Raw genomic sequence first — 19,296 nt, 5'->3', positions numbered from 1 at the left:
TGGTGAGCACGTTGAACCCCCAAGTGCTTCACAGAAGTTTATAACGCAGAACCGTGAAAATAAAAAATCTTTTTTTTCCACAAAAATAATTATTTTAGCCCCCATTTTTTTATTTTCCCAAGGGTAACAGGAGAAATTAGACCCCCAAAGTTGTTGTGCAATTTTTCCTGAGTACCCTGATACCCCATAAGTGGGGGTACACCACTGTTTGGGCACACGTCGGGGCTCGAAATGGAGGGAGCACCGTTTGACTTTTTGAACGCAAAATTGGCTGGAATAAATGGTGGCTCCATGTCGCGTTTAGAGAGCCCCTGATGTGCCTAAACAGTGGAAACCCCTCAATTCTATCTCCAACCCTAACCCCAACACACCCCTAACCCTAATCCCAACCCTAATCATAACCCTAACCACAACCCTAATCCCAACACACCCCTAACGAAATCCCAACTCTAACCCTAACCACAAGCCTACAGTAATCCCAACCCCAACCCAACCCTAACCCTAAATTCAACCCTAACCCTTAGTCCAACCCTAACCCTTAGTCCAACCCTAACCCCTAGTCCAACCCTAACCCCTAGTCCAACCCTAACCCCTAGTCCAACCCTAACCCCTAGTCCAACCCTAACCCTTAGTCCAACCCTAACCCTTAGTCCAACCCTAACCCTAGCCCTAACCCTAGCCCTAACCCTAGCCCTAACCCTAACCCTAGCCCTGGACCTAACCCTAATGGAAAAAAAAATATTTTATTATTTGTCCCTACCTATGGGGGTGATAAGTGGGGCGGTGATTTACTTTTTATTTATTTTGATCACTATGAAAGTTTATCATAGTGATCAAAATAAATGAATGAATCTGCAGCGTTGCAGATTCGATTCGGCGCACTGCGCATGCGCCCGCCATCTTGCAAGATGGCGGCGCCCATGACGCTGGACGGCAGGACACCGGGACGGATAGAGGGAGGTCGGAGGCACAAAGGAGGGTGAGAGTGGGTGATCGGAGGGGCGATCGGAGGGCTGGGGGGGCGGAGGGAAGGCGGAGGGGCAGATCATGACGGCGGCTGCCGATCGGTGCCGTCAGACGGTGGCGGCAGCCGATCGGTGCCGTCAGTCGGTGTGGGAGGGGTCGGGTCTCGGTGTCCAGCCATGTCCGATGCTATTTCAGCATCGGCCATGGCTGGATTGTAATATTTCACCAATTTTCATTGGTGAAATATTACAATCGCTCTGATTGGCAGTTTCACTTTTAACAGCCAATCAGAGCGATCGTAGGCACGTGGGGGCTAAGCCACACCCTCAGGTGTTAACTCTGAAGGGTCCTTTGTGTGCGGGTCGGGTGACCTTTCAGTGACCCCGGTCACCCGACTCGCAGGGGGGCTATTTATAGCATGACGCCTACGTAGGCGTCATAGGTCGTTTGGGCACTGCTTTTCATGACGCCTACGTAGGCGTCATAGGTCGTGAAGGGGTTAAAGGACCTCTATGATCAAGTAGCAATTACTGGTTCCTTTCCAAAAGGCATGTTGGAAGCCACAATAATTTTATTACCAAAAGAAAAAGGGGAATTAGTAAATGTAAAAGACTTTAGGCCCATCTCCCTAATTAACGGGGATATTAAAATATTCTCCAAAATACTAGCTGAAAGGCTTAAAAACGTGCTTCCCAAGTTAATCAATATAGACCAGATGGGTTTTATTGTGGGTAGGCAAACAGCAGATGGCATGAGAAGAGTCATCAATCTACTCAACTTAATCAAGAAAACTAGTGTCCCATCCCTATTTTTAGCCTTGGACGCCAAAAAGGCGTTTGACAGAATTAATTGGCTTTATCTTCAAAACGTCATGTCTAAATTTGGCTTCGACGACCACTTTGTATCTAAAATATTCTCCCTTTACTCTAACCCAAATGCCAGAATCTATCTAAATAATTACTTGTCTAAATCCTTTAACATAACAAATGGGACTAGACAAGGGTGCCCCCTTTCCCCTTTATTATTTGCAATGGCAATGGAGCCACTAGCAGAAGCAATTAGGGCAAACCCATCAATAACCGGATATAATACTAAAAATCACACCCATAAATTAATCTTATTTGCGGAAGACCTATTTTTATCTCTAACTAATCCAACTAAATCAGTCAAAACCTTAATGGACATATTAGAACAATTTTCCAGAATATCTCGTTTTAAAATTAATAAGGGGAAATCCAAAGTAATGTCATTTAATGTACCGCAAGAAGAAATTGAAGAAGTTCTGGCTCTGACTAAATTTCAGTTGGAAAATCAAACCTTGAAATACCTAGGTTTAAATGTTACTAAAAACCTTGCACAAATTGTGCCTAACAACTTTGAAGGCCTAATTAATACCCTCTCCAAAGACTTTAAGCACTTTGAAAATCTGAACCTTACTCTTATGGGACGTATACTGGTGGTAAAATCAATCACATTACCTAAGATTCTTTACATTTTCCGCTCTATCCCTCTTAAAATGAATTTAAAATTCATAAACAAATTACAAGAATTAATTAAAATATTTGTTTGGGGCAATAAAAAAACCAAGGGTAGCACATACTATCCTATTCAGGAGTAAGAAACACGGAAGTCTGGCACTACCTAATATTGGGGCCTACTATCAAGTGACCTTGGTTAAAAATAGCCAGCAGTGGTTCAAGTCTGGAGAGCAACCGGCCTGGATGGATCTTGAATTAGCAAGTAGTAATTATAAACCTTTACAAAGCATATTCTCTAGTCATATTTTAGAGCCTATAACTAGATGCCACTCTAACCCGATCTTACACACCATATTGGATGCCTGGTCAAAATTTGCTAAATTAAAAAGGAAAGAGAATAGAATTAGCTCTCTAAAAAAAGTCCCCTTAAACTTTTGGAAGTAATGTTTCAGTCACCTATACCTAGGATCTGGTTCGATTTAAAGGTTAGGAAAGTAGGAGATGTCTGGGACGGTAGTAGGGTATCTTCCTTTTCCGAGATCAGGGAGAAATACCATATGCCATCTGGGGAGTTTCTCTCGTATCAGATTCTGAAAGACAATCTCCTATCTCTGATACGTAGAAGATCTCTGAACTTAGAGATTGTGGCTTCACTAGTCAACAACAGTAATTTTAAATTGAATTGGACCCTCAAAAACATATATAACCGCTTCAATGGCGACTACACTTTTACGAAACATGTATATATGGAAAGATGGGAGACTGATTTAAGAAAGAATTTTAACCAAGAGCAATGGGAATTTGCCATAGAACACACCTGCAGGGCCATGGTTTCTATGTCTCTGCAGGAATCTTACTACAAGGTACTAGTGCGATGGTACTTCACACCAACTAGACTAGCTCATATAGGTGATGGCATATCTTCCCTATGTTGGAGGGGTTGTTCTTTTCCGGGGAATCTATTTCATCTCTTTTGGAGCTGCCCTAAATTGCAAAATTTATGGGTAGAAACTAAAACACACGTGAAATTGCTATCATCCAACTCGGTCGAGATCTCTCCCCAGATGGTAATCCTATCCTTGGACATGGAAGGGGTGGATACTTCCATTAGATACGTAATGATTCACATATTTACTGTAATCAAGAACCAAATCGCTAAGAGGTGGAAAAAGACAGAGGTACCATCATTTCCAATTATTCTTGACACTTTGCATTCACAGAGCCTGATAGAAGAGCGATTCGCATTCAATAACAATGTCTTACATAAGTATCATCTAAAGTGGGCTGTTTGGAACTCTATTTATATGTAAGTCAGTAGATTGTTGTGCTATATATAGAGTCTGGCTTTAAAGTTATGTACTCTGATTTCAATTTGGAGTTCTCTATTTTTTTAATTCTTCCCTTGTTCCCCTTGTTTTGTTCCCCCCGTCTACCCTATAATTTATGAAAAATTCAATAAATATATTTGAAAAGAAATGTAACATGTATAACAAAAGTGCATAGCCTTTCATTCTGTGGTGAAGATTTTTTTTTAATAGAAAACGGAAATCTTAACATATGAGTTGCATGGAAAGGTCACAAGAAGTGAAAATCATGTTTTGATTGACTTGTAAATTATAGGAGCTGCAGGTATCAGTACAAAGTTCTAGTGTAGTTGGTATTTCATAAACCCTAGAACACACTTACATTTAATAATCTTTCGGAACATTACTCATCATAGCCTACAACTAAAACTTGTAACAATCGGCATACATTTACAAAAACTTTCCATTAATAGAGAGCTGAAGAATATCTTCCAATAGAACAGATAAGAGAATTGTGAAACCATTGTCTGATCAGCGAAGCTTTCTGGAGAAAGTAGATCACGTCATTGGGTGACTCAACCCTTTCATCTGTTACCTGTAATCAAAATAACCAATATAAGTTATCTTTCACATGTGAAAGTTGCCAGATTTTCTAGAAGCTGAGATCCCAGGTACTGGTAGAGCCTCTTTTGTTTGTACCCGATAGAGCAGTGTTCCTCACCTCCAATCATTAAAGCGAACCTATCAGGAGGATTTTGCTAAGTAAACTACATACATTGTCATGTTGCTACTGTTACACTGATTAAAATGAAAAAAATTTAACTTTAAACTCCAGCGGACAGAATCCAGGATGCAACATTTAAAAAGTTTTTTCTTGCATTAGCAAAGATTTTTATTATTAAAGTCCATCATAAAATAAATCCACACTTCTGGACAATAGATAGGTAGATTAGGGGAAAGGGGGGTTAGCCTCTCAGACTACGCGTTTCGGTGAATTGACGCCTTCTACATGGTCTGTCCAACTAAAGATTAAGCTACCAATATATAAGGAAGAGGGGGGAAGGGATAAAGAAAGGAAATAAAATCAAGAGTAAGTCCTCCCATGCTTTAACCCTATGAGTTGAATAGGAATCCTACTAAAGAATTTAATATTGCATTGAAATCACTACTTGAGGAAGGATGTTATACAGGCGCCATAGATAAAAATCTTATGGAATATATTTATGTTTGTGATCCTGTCGTCCCGGTCTATCATTCTCTCCCCAAGATCCATAAAAATATATTTCCTCCACCTTTAAGACCTATAGTAGCAGGTATTGGATCTTTAGGGGAGAGATTGAGTGAGTGGGTAGACTTCTATCTACAGCCTCTTGCCTGTAAAATTCCAAGTTTTATTCGTGATACTAAGGCAATTGTATCCATGCTAGAGGGGTTTCAGTGGCAGGAGGACTATATTTGGCTTTCATGTGATGTTACTGACCTCTATCCATCCATACCACACTCTATAGCCCTAAAATCTCTTTTTTATTATTTGGATCATTTCAGTAATTATGATATTGTTATTAAAGATTTTTTAGCATCAGCAGTTGATTTTTTGTTGTCACATAACTATTTTTCCTTTAATGATCAGTATTTTTTTTACAAAAATCTGGCGTTTCAATGGGATCTAAATTCTCCCCCTCCCTTGCTAATATTGTAATGGGGAGGTGGGAAGAATTATTTTTACATAATGATAGTAATCCCTTTAAAAGGAATGTGGTATGGATGGGTAGATTTATTGATGATCTGCTGTTTATTTGGAGAGGTACTCAATTGGAATTACAGAATTTTATATATTATATTAATATTAATGATTTCAATTTGAAATTTACCTTTTGTTCTAACAAAAATTCGATTAATTTTTTGGATGTTACTTTGAGGACTAATATAGATGGGAAGGTTGAGATTTTGCCTTTTAGAAAGCCTACAGCCTCTAATAATATTTTAGCGGCGGATTCTTGCCATCCACCTCATGTTATAAAAAATCTTCCCATTGGTGAATTAATAAGGATTAAAAGGAACAGTCCTGCTACCTTTGAGAGTGAAAAATTATAAACTTGTAAGAGATTAAAGAAAAGAGGATACTCCCGATGGTGTCTTGACAGAGCTGACAAAATTGTTAACGATGTAAAACGTAGTGACCTTTTAACTAATAGCAATAAGAAAAAAGATTCTGATACCAGAAAATCTACAATAATTTTTTCAACACAATATAGTACGGATTTTTATAATATCAAGAAAATTCTTTTGAAATACTTACCCATTCTTAATCAGGACCCGAAACTAAGGGAAATTTTGAAAAATAACAAAATTGAATTTATTGCTAAAAAAGCACCTTCTTTAAGGGATATTCTCTCCCTGAGTTATTTTTCTAAAAAACCCACCACTCCAACAACGTGGTTTGACATGAAAGGGTTTTTTCCATGTGGTGCAAGAAAGTGTAAGTGCTGTCACTTTGCAAAAAAAAAAAAAAAAAAAAAAAAAAAAAAAAAAAAAAAAAAAAAAAAAAAAAATCGAAATTTTTTTCTTCATTCGCTCATAAAAAAACCTATGAAATTAACAACTTCATTAATTGTAGTTCTGATTATATTATATATTCAATAGAATGCACCAGCTGTCTGATTCAATATATTGGTTGCACTTCAGGACCCTTGAAAAGACGTATTCGTAAACACCTGAGCGATATTGTGAGCACTACGGCACTTGCTATTTCTGCTGCATCTAGACATTTTGTGACAGTCCATGGAAGAAACACAGATTCATTTTCCTTTATGGGTATTGAGAAGGTTTTTCCGCCTCCACGTGGCGGTAATTATAAACGCAAGCTATTAAACAGGGAGAGTTTCTGGATTTTCACCTTAGGTAGCCGTATACCAGATGGTATGAACAAAAGACAGGACCTCATTACCTGTTACTGAATGTGTCTCCGGTGTGTTTTTTTTTTTTTTTTTGTAAAAATAAAAAAGAAAGAAGGATTAAAGGGAAATGGACAAGAAATAATAAATTAAAAATTAAAATTGATGATCTATCCATCTGGTGAATGTATGTCTATGCATATATATATATATTTTTTTTTGCTTATTGTATTTTGTGTCAAGATTAGTGTTGAGCATTCCGATACCGCAAGTATCGGGTATCGGCCGATACTTGCTATATCGGAATTCCGATACCGACTTCCGATATTTTTTCAATATCGGAATTCGGCATCGGAATCGGAAGTTCAAAGTTGATTGACGGCCTGACGTCATCATGATGCGCGGTGTGTGCGCATCATGATGCGCCGTCATTTCGGGCCTTCCGGGGGTCTCTGCCGGCCTGCCGGGGGGCTGTGTGGACTGCCCGGGGTCGGTACCGGCCTGCCGGGGGGCTGTGCCGGCCTGCCGGTGGTCTGTGCACCCTGTGGGGGTCTGTACCGGCCTGCCGGGGGGCTGTGCCGGCCTGCCGGTGGTCTGTGCACCCTGTGGGGGTCTGTACCGGCCTGCCGGGGGGCTGTGCCGGCCTGCCGGTGGTCTGTGCACCCTGTGGGGGTCTGTGCCGGCCTGCCGGGGGGCTGTGCTGATGTCCGGGGGTCTGTGCAAGCATCGTCCGATGGGACTACAAGTCCCATCTGGCGATGCCTGCTACCATGACAGTGATTGACACATTAGCCAATGATGGGACAGTAGTAGTCCCATCATCCGGCTAATGTGTTAAATGTTAAAAAAAAAAAAAAAAAATACTACATACATACTACATACATACTACATGCTACATACATACTACATATATACTACATGCATGCTACATACATACTACATGCTACATACATACTACATATATACTACATGCATGCTACATACATACTACATGCTACATACATACTACATATATACTACATGCATGCTACATACATACTACATGCTACATACATACTACATATATACTACATACATACTACATACATGCTACATACATGCTACATACATACTGCATGCTACATACATACTACATACATACTACATACATACTACATACATACTACATGCATGCTACATACATACTACATACATACATACTACATGCATGCTACATACATACTACATGCATGCTACATGCATGCTACATACATACTACATGCTACATACATACCACATACATACTACATACATACTACATATATACTACATGCATGCTACATACATACTACATGCTACATACATACCACATACATACTACATACATGCTACATGCTACATACATACTACATACATACTACATACATACTACATGCATGCTACATACATACTACATGCATGCTACATGCATGCTACATACATACTACATGCTACATACATACCACATACATACTACATACATACTACATATATACTACATGCATGCTACATACATACTACATGCTACATACATACCACATACATACTACATACATGCTACATGCTACATACATACTACATACATACTACATACATACTACATGCATGCTACATACATACTACATACATACTACATGCATGCTACATACATACTACATGCATGCTACATACATACTACATGCATGCTACATGCATGCTACATACATACTACATGCTACATACATACCACATACATACTACATACATACTACATGCTACATACATACTACATATATACTACATGCATGCTACATACATACTACATGCTACATACATACCACATACATACTACATACATACTACATGCTACATACATACCACATATATACTACATACATACAATACATACATAGACATACAGTACATATAACATAGAGTAACATACTTACCAATACTTGTCACATTGTTCCCCGAAGCCATTGTCTTTTCCGGAATAAATATTAACATAACAAACCACAAAAATACTCACCCACGATCTGAAGCAGTCCACGAGTGTGTCCCACAACGATCTTGGGTAGAGAACTGCAGCATCAGATGATGCTGCCGTTCTCTACGGGCTGCAGGAATCCAATGACGGAAGGTAGGTATCCTTCCGCACTGTATTCCTCCGCCACTTAAAAAAAAAAAAAGTCCCTAGTCTCACTTTATGCCATTGCTGCGTGGGAATTTCCCACACAGCAATGGCATAAAGTGAGACTAGGGACTTTTTTTTTTTAAGTGGCAGAGGAATACAGTGCGGAAGGATACCTACCTTCCGTCATTGGATTCCTGCAGCCCGTAGAGAACTGCAGCAACAGCTGATGCTGCAGTTCTCTACCCAAGATCGTCGTGGGACACACTCGTGGACTGCTTCGGATCGTGGGTGAGTATTTTTGTGGTTTGTTATGTTAATATTTATTCCGGAAAAGACAATGGCTTCGGGGAACAATGTGACAAGTATTGGTAAGTATGTTACTCTATGTTATATGTACTGTATGTCTATGTATGTATTGTATGAATGTATTGTATGTATGTAGTATATATGTGGTATGTATGTAGCATGTAGTATGTATGTAGCATGCATGTAGTATGTATGTAGCATGTAGTATGTATGTAGTATGTATGTGGTATGTATGTAGCATGTAGTATGCATGTAGCATGCATGTAGTATGTATGTAGTATGTATGTAGTATGTATGTAGTATGTATGTAGCATGCATGTAGTATGTATGTAGTATGTATGTAGTATGTATGTGGTATGTATGTAGCATGTAGCATGCATGTAGTATGTATGTAGTATGTATGTAGTATGTATGTGGTATGTATGTAGCATGTAGTATGTATGTAGCATGCATGTAGCATGCATGTAGTATGTATGTAGCATGTAGTATGTATGTAGCATGTAGTATGTATGTAGCATGTAGTATGTATGTAGCATGCATGTAGTATGTATGTAGTATTTTTTTTTTTTTTTTTTTTTAACATTTAACACATTAGCCGGATGATGGGAGTACTACTGTCCCATCATTGGCTAATGTGTCAATCACTGTCATGGTAGCAGGCATCGCCCGATGGGACTTGTAGTCCCATCGGACGATGCCTGCACAGACCCCCGAAGCCTGCACAGACCACCGGCAGGCCGGCACAGCCCCCCGGCAGGCCGGCACAGCCCCCCGGAGCCTGCACAGACCACCGGCAGGCCGGCACAGCCCCCCGGCAGGCCGGCACAGCCCACCGGAGCCTGCACAGACCACCGGCAGGCCGGCACAGCCCCCCGGCAGGCCGGCACAGACCACCGGAGCCTGCACAGACCCCCTGGCAGGCCGGCACAGCCCCCCGAAAGGCCCGTACAGACCCCAGAGAGGCTGTACAAGGCAAAAACAGGGTTTTTCTTATTCCGATACCGGAAGTCCCATAGACTTGAATGGGACTTCCGGTATCGGAATCGGCGATACCGATACTTTTTTTAAAGATCGGCCGATCCATTCCGATCCGATACTTTGAAGTATCGGACGGTATCGCTCAACTCTAGTCAAGATATTTATTTAGTGACATTATTATGATGTGGAATGTTAGAACATCTTTTCCCATATGTATATTTATATACTTGTTAACTGATTAAAATGATACCTGGGCTAAAGAAATCTGTCTTGTGGTTCTTCTGTAATCAGTGTTAGAGCAGGAAGAGCTCGGGCATATCATTAACTGAAATCTTCTAAGCCAAAGAAACCAAGGACAGACCTGCCCACAGGCCATCCTGAAGCACAAACATGTTCCTCATCATAGAGAAAGACAGACTGTCTTTTCATTTTCCCACGCTCCAGACTTCATTGCGGGTCAGGCTGTGAGGGAGCGCAGCATAAGTGACATAACTGCTACTAACTGAAGCTTTTCTCGCAGCCGGACTGAGCTGATGTGACCTCAAGACCATTGGAAAATGCCAGTGATGAGGTCACGGCAGTTCATGCTCAGTGTCTTCATAGCAGATCACCATGAGAATTTCTCACGGTGATCTGCTATGAAGACACTGAGCATGAACTGCTGTGACCTCATCACTGGCATTTTCCCACGGTCCTGAGGTCACAGCAGTTCAGCTCAGCTGTGAGAACAGCGCAGTTCATGCTCAGCGTCTTCAATGAACTGGCATTTTCCCACGCTCCAAAGTTCAGCGTGGGTCAGACTGTGAGGGAGCGCAGACTCAGTGACGTCAGTGCTAGTCACTGAGGCTGCATTGACAACATCTCCACATTCACTGAGATGGTCGCATCTTAGCACCATCCAAGTTGAAAAATGTACTGTATATCCCCAGATATGGATTACGGTGTGGGACACAATGACGGACAGGTATGGTATATTGTTGCTTTTTTATTTTATATTTTTTACAGGAGAACAAGGGCTTTGCATGGATTTGGTATGTTTGTATGTATGGTTTAATTAAGAATAATATGTATGTGTCTTTATTTCAAATAAAGGCTTTTTAATGGGTGTCTGTGTTTTCTTTACAATTTGACTATGGGGTTAGTAATAGGAGCATCTAATTGACGCCTCTCCATTACTATCCTCTTTGCATGATGTCACCTGAAAGGTGACATCAACAACCCAACTATTACCCCATATGCCACTGCTACAAGACAGTGGGAAGAGCAAGGCTATGTGCCAGAATTGGCGCATTTAGAGATGCGCCTTTTCTGGGGCAGCTGAGAGCTGATGTTTTCAACAGGGGTACCACTATCCATGGCCCCTTTCTAGGCTATTAACATCAGCCCTCAACTGTCTGCATAGCCATTGCTGGTTGGCTATTAATTATAGAGGGACCTCACGCCATTTTTTTTCCGTAAAAGAATCTTTTATTCATTAAATAAATGTCCAGAACTTTGCACACACACTATACTAATTGTATTTGTCACTGACATGTATATATCTACCTATCCTATATGGATTTACTGTATGTAATCCATCTTTCTTATCCTGTCGGCTCTTGCAGTGATTTTACAGAAACCGACAAATGAATTACCGGCTATTCTTCTAACTATCTTTCTATGAAATATAAAGACATATGTATGTGTGTCACTGACATATATATACACACACACACACATACACCTATTCTATTCTAACCTGTCACTCTGTGATTATACTATATGCGGCAGATCATTTGCCGGCTTTTAACCCCTTTCTGGGACTTAACCCCTTAACAACCAAGCCATTTTGTAGGTTAATGACCAGGCATTAATTTTGAAATCGGACCACTGTCACTTTATGTGCTTATAAGGCCGGTTTCACATTAGCGCTTTTTAAGCGCACGCATGGCCGGGGGTAGCTCCGCCCCCGAGCCGGCTCTCTGCCCGGCGTGCCCGCCCCTTGCTTGTAGCGCCGCCTCCTAGCGCACAGCGGCGCCTGCGATCGGCGCACCCTATCTTTAGCATAGGGTGCGCAGATCGTGCGCAGGCCGTGCGCTAGTTGCGCTTTGACCTGCGCTGCGCACTTTTGACGGTGCGCCGTGCGCGCCAAAATCCGAAAAGTTTGATTTTGGCGCGCACGGCGCACCGTCAAAAGTGCGCAGCGCAGGTCAAAGCGCAACTAGCGCACGGCCTGCGCACGATCTGCGCACCCTATGCTAAAGATAGGGTGCGCCGATCGCAGGCACCGCTGTGCGCTAGGAGGCGGCGCTACAAGCAAGGGGCGGGCACGCCGGGCAGAGAGCCGGCTCGGGGGCGGAGCTACCCCCGGCCGTGCGTGCGCTTAAAAAGCGCTAATGTGAAACCGGCCTAACTCTGGAACGCTTCAACAGATCCCGCTGATTCTGACAATGTTTTTTCGTGACATATTGTACTTCATGTTAGAGATAATATTTCTTCAATATCACTTGTGTTTATTTATGAAAAATGGAAATATAGCGAAAATGTTTAAAATTTTGCAATTTTCAAAATTTTAATTTTTATGCCCTTAAATCAGAGAGATATGTCACAAAAAATAGTTAATAAATAACATTTTCCACATGTCTACTTTACATCAGCACAATTTTGGAACCAAAATTTTTTTTTGTTAGGAAGTTATAAGGGTTAAAAGTTGACCAGCGATTTCTCATTTTTACAACAAAATTTACAAAACCATTTTTTTACGGACCACCTCACATTTGAAGTCACTTTGAGGGGTCAATATGACAGAAAATACCCAAAAGTGACACCATTCTAAAAACTGCACCCCTCAAGGTGTTCAAAACCACATTCAAGAAGTTTTTTCAACCCTTTATGTACTTCACAAGAATTGAAGCAACGTGGAAGGAAAAAATTAACATTTAACTTTTTTTCCCCAAAATTTTTCTTTGGACACAATTTTTTTACTTTGTAAAGGGTTTCAGGAGAAAATGAATCACAATATTTGTTGTGCAATTTCTCCTGAATACACCCGATACCCCATGTGAGGAGGAAGACCAATCTTTAGGTGCACGGCAGTGGTCAGAAGGGAAGGAGCGTCATTTGAGATTTTGGATGTCAAATTGGCTGGAATTGAGATCGGACACCAAGTCGCGTTTGGAGAGCCCCTGATGTGCCTAAACAGTGGAAACCCCCCACAAGTGACCCCATTTTGGAAACTAGACCCCCCAAGGAAATTATCTACATGTGTGGTGAGAGCTCTGAACACTCAAGGGCTTCACCGAAGTTTATAACATAGAGCCGTAAAATTAAAAAATCATATATTTTCTACAAAAATGATCTTTTCATCTCCAACATTTATTTTCCCAAGGGTAAAAAGACCCCAAAAGTTGTTGTGAAATTTGTCCTGAGTATGCTGATACCCCAAATGTGGGGGTAAACCACTGTGTGAGTGCATGGCAGAGCTCAGAAGGGAAGGAGCGCCGTTTGACTTTTTCAATGCAAAATTGGCTGGTATTAAGATCGGACAAAATGTCGCGTTTGGAGAGCCCCTGAAGTGCCTAAACAGTGGAAACCCCCCTCAAGTGACACCATTTTGGAAACTAGATCCCCAAGGAACTTATCTAGATGTGTGGTAAGCACTTTGTACCCCCAAGTGCTTCACAGAAGTTTATAACGTAGAGCCGTGAAAATAAAAAAATCATATTTTTTCCACAAAAATGATCTTTTTGCCCCCAAATATTTATTTTCACAAGGGTAACAGGAGAAATAGGTCCCCAAAAGTTGTTGTGCAATTTAATTTGTCCTGAGTATGCTGATACACCATATGTGGGGTGGAACCACTGTTTGGGTGCATGGCAGAGCTTGGAAGGGAAGGAGCGCCATTTTGGAATGCAGACTCTGATGGAATCGTCTGTGGGCCTCATGTTACATTTGCAGAGCCCCTGATGTGCCTCAACAGTGGAAACCCAGCACAAGTGACACAATTTTGGAAACTAGACCCCCCAAGGAGCTTATCTAGATGTGTGGTGAGCACTTTGAACCCCCAAGTGCATCACAGAAGTTTATAACGTAGAGCCGTGAAAATACAAAAATCATATTCTTTCCCACAAAAATGATCTTTTTGCCCCAAAATTTTTATTTTCCCAAGGGTAACAGGAGAAATTAGAACCCCAAAGTTGTTGTGAAATTTGTCCTGACTCAGTACACTGATTCCCCATGTGTAGGGGGGAACCACTGTGATCGCCTTGGTGCGATCCTTGGGAGGCAGAATGCACAAATCCATAAAAGGTGAAGAATTGGTTTTATTTTTTACGCCGTTCCTCTGGCGGTATTAGTGATTAGGCAACTTTATTTTTCGTGTCTGTGCGACTACAGCGATACCAAATTTATATTCTTTTTTCGTGTTTAGCTTCTGTCACACACTAAAAGACGCATTTTTTTTGGAAGAATTTTTTGTAAGAAATTTTTGCATTGCCGTATTTTGAGAGCTATAATTTTTCCATATTTTGACCGACAGAGTCGTGTGTGCTTGTTTTTTGTGGGACGAGCTGGCGTTTTTATTGGTACCATTTTTGCGCACATAACATTTTTTAATCACTTTCTATTACGATTTTTTTGTGGAGGCAGAATGAACAAAAGACAGCAATTCAGAAATTGTTTTTTTTTTTTTCTTCCTCAGTTCCGCGTGTGGCAAAATTAGTATGGCAGCTTTATTCTTCGGGTCACTACAATTACAGCGATACCTTGTTTATATCTTTTCTTATGTTTTGGTGTTTTTTATACAATAAAAACTTTTATAGAAAAAAGAATTATTTTTGCATAGCTTTATTCTGCCAGCTATAACTTTTTTATTTTTCCACTGATGGAGCTGTATGATGGCTCGTTTTTTACGGGACGAGATGATGTTTTCAGCGGTACCATGTTTATTTAAATCTGTATTTTTGATTGCGTGTTATTGCACTTTTTCCAAGCAGTATGATGATACCGCTTGGAAAAATTATAATTTGCTACTTTTTTGTGTTTTTTTTACGGCGTTCACTGAAGGGGTTAACTAGGGTGACACTTTTATAGATGGGATTTTTACGGATGTGGCAGGCAATACCAAACGTGTTTTTTTTTGTTTATTTTATTTTATTTTTTTACATAAAAATGTGTACTTTTTAGGGTAATTTTTAAGGGATTTTTTAATTATTTTTTTTACATATTTTTTTTAAAAAATGGTTTTTTTTTTACCTTGTCCCTTTATGGGACTTTTACTTTCACTTGCAATGTAATATGCCTATGGAGAAAGCTTCTGAGACCATGCTGGATGACCCTGAGGTTGTCATGACAAACCCTGGGTCATCATTGCACAGGTCGGGCCCCGCGATTACATCACGGGGACGCCGTCCTGAGGGAGAGGGAGCCCCCGACCCACTGCCAGCCCCCTTGAACGCTGCGATCGCGCTTGATCGCAGCACTCAGGGGGTTAACAGCCAGGGCTGTCAGTGCAGGACGCTCAGCCAATTCACTGGTGAGTTCCTGCACTGATTGGGCAGGAGATGCTGAAATTTCAGTGAGTCAGTGAGTGTGCGGAAATCATCAGTTGTACAATAACAATGCTATATGTTACTCACTCTCCCCAGTTCTACAAGCTGCTCCAGTCTTTGTTGACAGGCTGCAGTGGTGACGTATTGACTGCAATGCATTTGACTGCTGCAGCCAATCACTAGACTGAGCAAGTGCAAATCTAGATGGCATAAGCAGATGTGCACTGACAGTATTACATTAAATGGACATGGAAGATGCTTCATATGAGACTGTGGTGGGCAGGAATAATTGTGCAGTAAAAGCATGCCCAAGCAGACCATATACATTTTCAGAAAACATTCAATTGATAAAAAAAAGTCTCAAATTTTAAGATAGAAGTAAGTGTTAGCTGCTCTACACCTACAGCTATGATGTTGGAAATGATTTGTTTTAACTCTTAAAAATGCTATATTTTATTGATAGCTGTATTTTTCTTATTGCAGCATGACATTAGCCTTTTCAAAAGGAATACTCACATTAATCTTTTCTTTCTGCCTTTAGATAAATTAGAACATTTCTCTTTCAGCACTGGCGGTGGATATCTGTTTATTGATACTGTCAAGACACCAAAATGAAACCCATGTTATTAGTATATAATGGTAAATATAATAATTACAGCAAAATGTTACTACAAAATAAAAGGTCGACATACAAAGTCCTCCAGAAGTGTAAGTACTGTGTTTGCTCTGGGGTCACTTTACTAATGTGATAGTACTAACATCAGCCAAATCTGCTGATATCGAAATCTTTACATGATTGTCTTGTGTGTGTGCAGGCCCCTACTCTTTCTGACAAATAATGTCAGGGAAAAATAAGGACCCAGCATGTCTGATTTCAGACTGCCGATCCTCTTGTTCTTTAAGAGATAAGTCGCTTTTCGAGATGCCTGGCACCATCCTTCTCATACAGAACACAGGACCGCTCAGTAGAGAGGTCTTTTGAATAAGGCCTCATTCAGACAGCCGATTTTTGCATATAAGTGCTATCCGTGATTTTCATCGATAGTGCTCATAGCATAGCTGTGATGCCATTCACATGTCCGACTTTTTCCTTGGTCTGAGTGGTTCACGGAAAATATCAGAGACATGTCCGGTTTTGATCCGAAGGTCTAATCAAAATCGGCTATGCAAGTTTATGGGGCCCTGAAAAAATTGAACTGCACTTGCATTACATTTTCAGAATGGAGAAGGTGGAGATATTGTTGTTTTTTTTCAATTCTGCATGTACCAGAAAATTCAGGGACATAGTTTGTGGAACCACTGTGCCATGGACTGTGGAGAGCCTGGAGGGGCGTGACTAATTGAGCACCGGACTGTTCACTAGAACCTCTGATGGTGTGTTTAGACTTAGCTCCCGATGAATGCCAGGTGCCACTCCAGGACAGACCAATGGTTGCGCAGCAGCTGGACCCAGAAGACAGACTGGATGGAGAAGCAGGCAGAGTTTGTATCAGAGGGCAGTAGGCAGAGCTTGTATCAGAGTGCAGTAGGCAGGGTCTGCATCAGAGTGCAGCAGGTAGGGTCTGCATCAGAGTGCAGCAGGCAGGGTCTGCATCAGGGTGCAGCAGGCAGGATTTGCAACGGTGCAGCAGGCAGGATCTGCAGCAGGGTGCAGCAGGCACTGGTATGCAACCTTACACAACATAGACTGCAAAACATGAAGGTTGCTCAGGCACCTCCCCAGTGGGGAGGAAGCAATATATACACAATGCCTCTCAGCTATTGGTTGGTGAGGAAATAGCAAGTGCATGCGCGGGCCCTTTAAGAGGGTGGGAGCGTGCGTGCGCGTGCCCTAAGGACATGGCTGGAAACCCAACTGGTAGCTCTGCTGGGAGACTGCAGAGCATGAGTAAGGGAAGAACCGACCACAGCGCGGGTGAGTGAAGTGACACGCCGGAGACCCTGCCTGACAGAGCAGGGCTCCGGTGTGGCGCTAACATCCTACACTCATAAAGACTCTGCACACAGTGGAAAGTCAGACAAAAATTACAAGTAGGGTCATCCATAAAGCCTTGAAGGGCCTCATTCAAATACTGAGAAGAAAGTGTAGTTGTGGTAATCCTACACTAATAAAGGCTCTGCACACAGTACAAAGCCAAACAAAAATTACAAGTAGGGTCATCAATATAACCTTGAAGACACGAACTGTAGTGCCTCATTTAAATACTGAGAAGAAAGTGTAGTTGTGGTACTCCTACACACATTCTCCTACACACATAAAGGCTCTTCACCCAGTGCGAAGCGAGACAAAAATTACAAGCAGGGTTATCCATACTTCCTTGAAAGCAACAGCTGGAGAGTCTCGTTCAAATATTTCAGATTAAAAACAGTTCATGTACTGTTGTCATCTGGTGGTGTGAAAAAGTTGGGGCTAATGCAGGCTTTGTTCATTTTTATCAGAGTGAGTCTGTCAGCATTTTCTGTTGACAGGCGAAAGCGCCTGTCTGATATGACCCCTCCCCCTGGCGACACTAAAAACTCATTACTTGGCAGCACAACACCTACATAGGCATAGAGGGACAGACAGCTCATGCCAAGTGTCCAGCTTGGAGACTCAATGGCTTAAGGTTGCAGATGAATTAGGGAGTACACTGGTTTGATCGGCCAGGTATTGCTTGACCATCTTTAAAAACTTTTCCCTCCTTGTCAAAAATACCCGGTCATCAGGGCCTGAAGGCTGGGACAGTGTTGTGAATTTGGCCCAGGCCTTTGACAATGTACCCATGCTTCTGCTGTACCTGGTGTGTGTTTCCCTCACCTCTCCTTCTTGGTTGGGTAAGGAAGCTTGCACGCTGCTGTTAGCATTGTCTGATGGGAATTTTTTCAACATATTTTCCACAATGGTCTTTTGGTATAGCACCATTTTAGCAGACATCCAAGCTTCAGAAAGGAGAGTTGCAAGTTTCTCCTTGTAGCGTGGGTCTAGCAGGGTGAAAAACCAGTTCTCTTTTTTGGTAAAGATGAATATAATGCAAGGTTTATGGGAAAGGCAGCGATACATAAAGTCAGCTATATGTGCTAACTTCCCTATAGCCAACACTTCCCTGTCTCCATCATGATAATGACTCTCCATCTCCTCCCTCTCTTCCTTGTCATTCCCTTCCTCAGCCCATCCATGTAGGACAAAGCTTGTGTGGATACTAGTCTCTATTGTGCTTGCAACCCCCTCCTGTCCCTCCTCCTCCTCATTGTTACTCAATCCATATTGAGCAGATGAGATAAGGCTGGGCTGAGTAGTACTTCCCTGTTTTATGTCTGTCTTCATCTCCACCTGCCCCACATGAAAAGCTTCATTTATAATTGTAAGCAGTGACTGTTTAAGTAGGCACAGAAGTGGGATTGTTGCGCTGATTATAGTGCAACATCTTTGTAGAGTCCTCAAAGTCTTGGAGAACCATACAAATGTCAGCCATCCATGCCCAATCTTTAGTTGTTATGTGCGGTGGATGACCAGAATACCGACGGGCATATTGGAGCTGGTGGTCAACCACTGGCCTCTGCTGCTAACAAAGTCTTGCCAGCATGTGCTATGTGGAGTTCCAGTGCATGGTCACATCGTACACCAGTAGGTGAGCTAGCACTTGTATGTGCTGCACAGCACTGGCAGGGCAGCAGTAGCTGTAACTGACTTGCAGGAATGGGTGCTCATGCAACGTACATAGACAATTAGCT

The 19,296-nt window shown here is 41.6% G+C and overlaps 1 protein-coding gene across 1 annotated transcript in view; it reads right to left on the bottom strand.

Moving 5' to 3' along the window:
* Nucleotides 1-3,949: 3,949 nt before the first annotated feature.
* Nucleotides 3,950-19,296, bottom strand: part of LOC141084521 (collagen alpha-6(VI) chain-like) — a 389,499-nt gene continuing 374,152 nt past the window's right edge. Inside the window, exons 36-37 of the mRNA XM_073569287.1 lie at nt 16,102-16,180; nt 3,950-4,343 (exon numbers count right to left, since the gene is read on the bottom strand). Of these exons, the coding sequence (XP_073425388.1) occupies nt 4,340-4,343; nt 16,102-16,180 (83 nt within the window). The 3' untranslated portion in view covers nt 3,950-4,339. The remainder of the gene's footprint in view (nt 4,344-16,101; nt 16,181-19,296) is intronic.

Source organism: Dendrobates tinctorius, unplaced genomic scaffold (genome assembly GCF_039654945.1).
Source record: "Dendrobates tinctorius isolate UK_male_01 unplaced genomic scaffold, ASM3965494v1 ptg000005l, whole genome shotgun sequence".
Classification (NCBI taxonomy): domain Eukaryota; kingdom Metazoa; phylum Chordata; class Amphibia; order Anura; family Dendrobatidae; genus Dendrobates; species Dendrobates tinctorius.
This window is presented reverse-complemented; position numbering and strand designations above follow the sequence as displayed.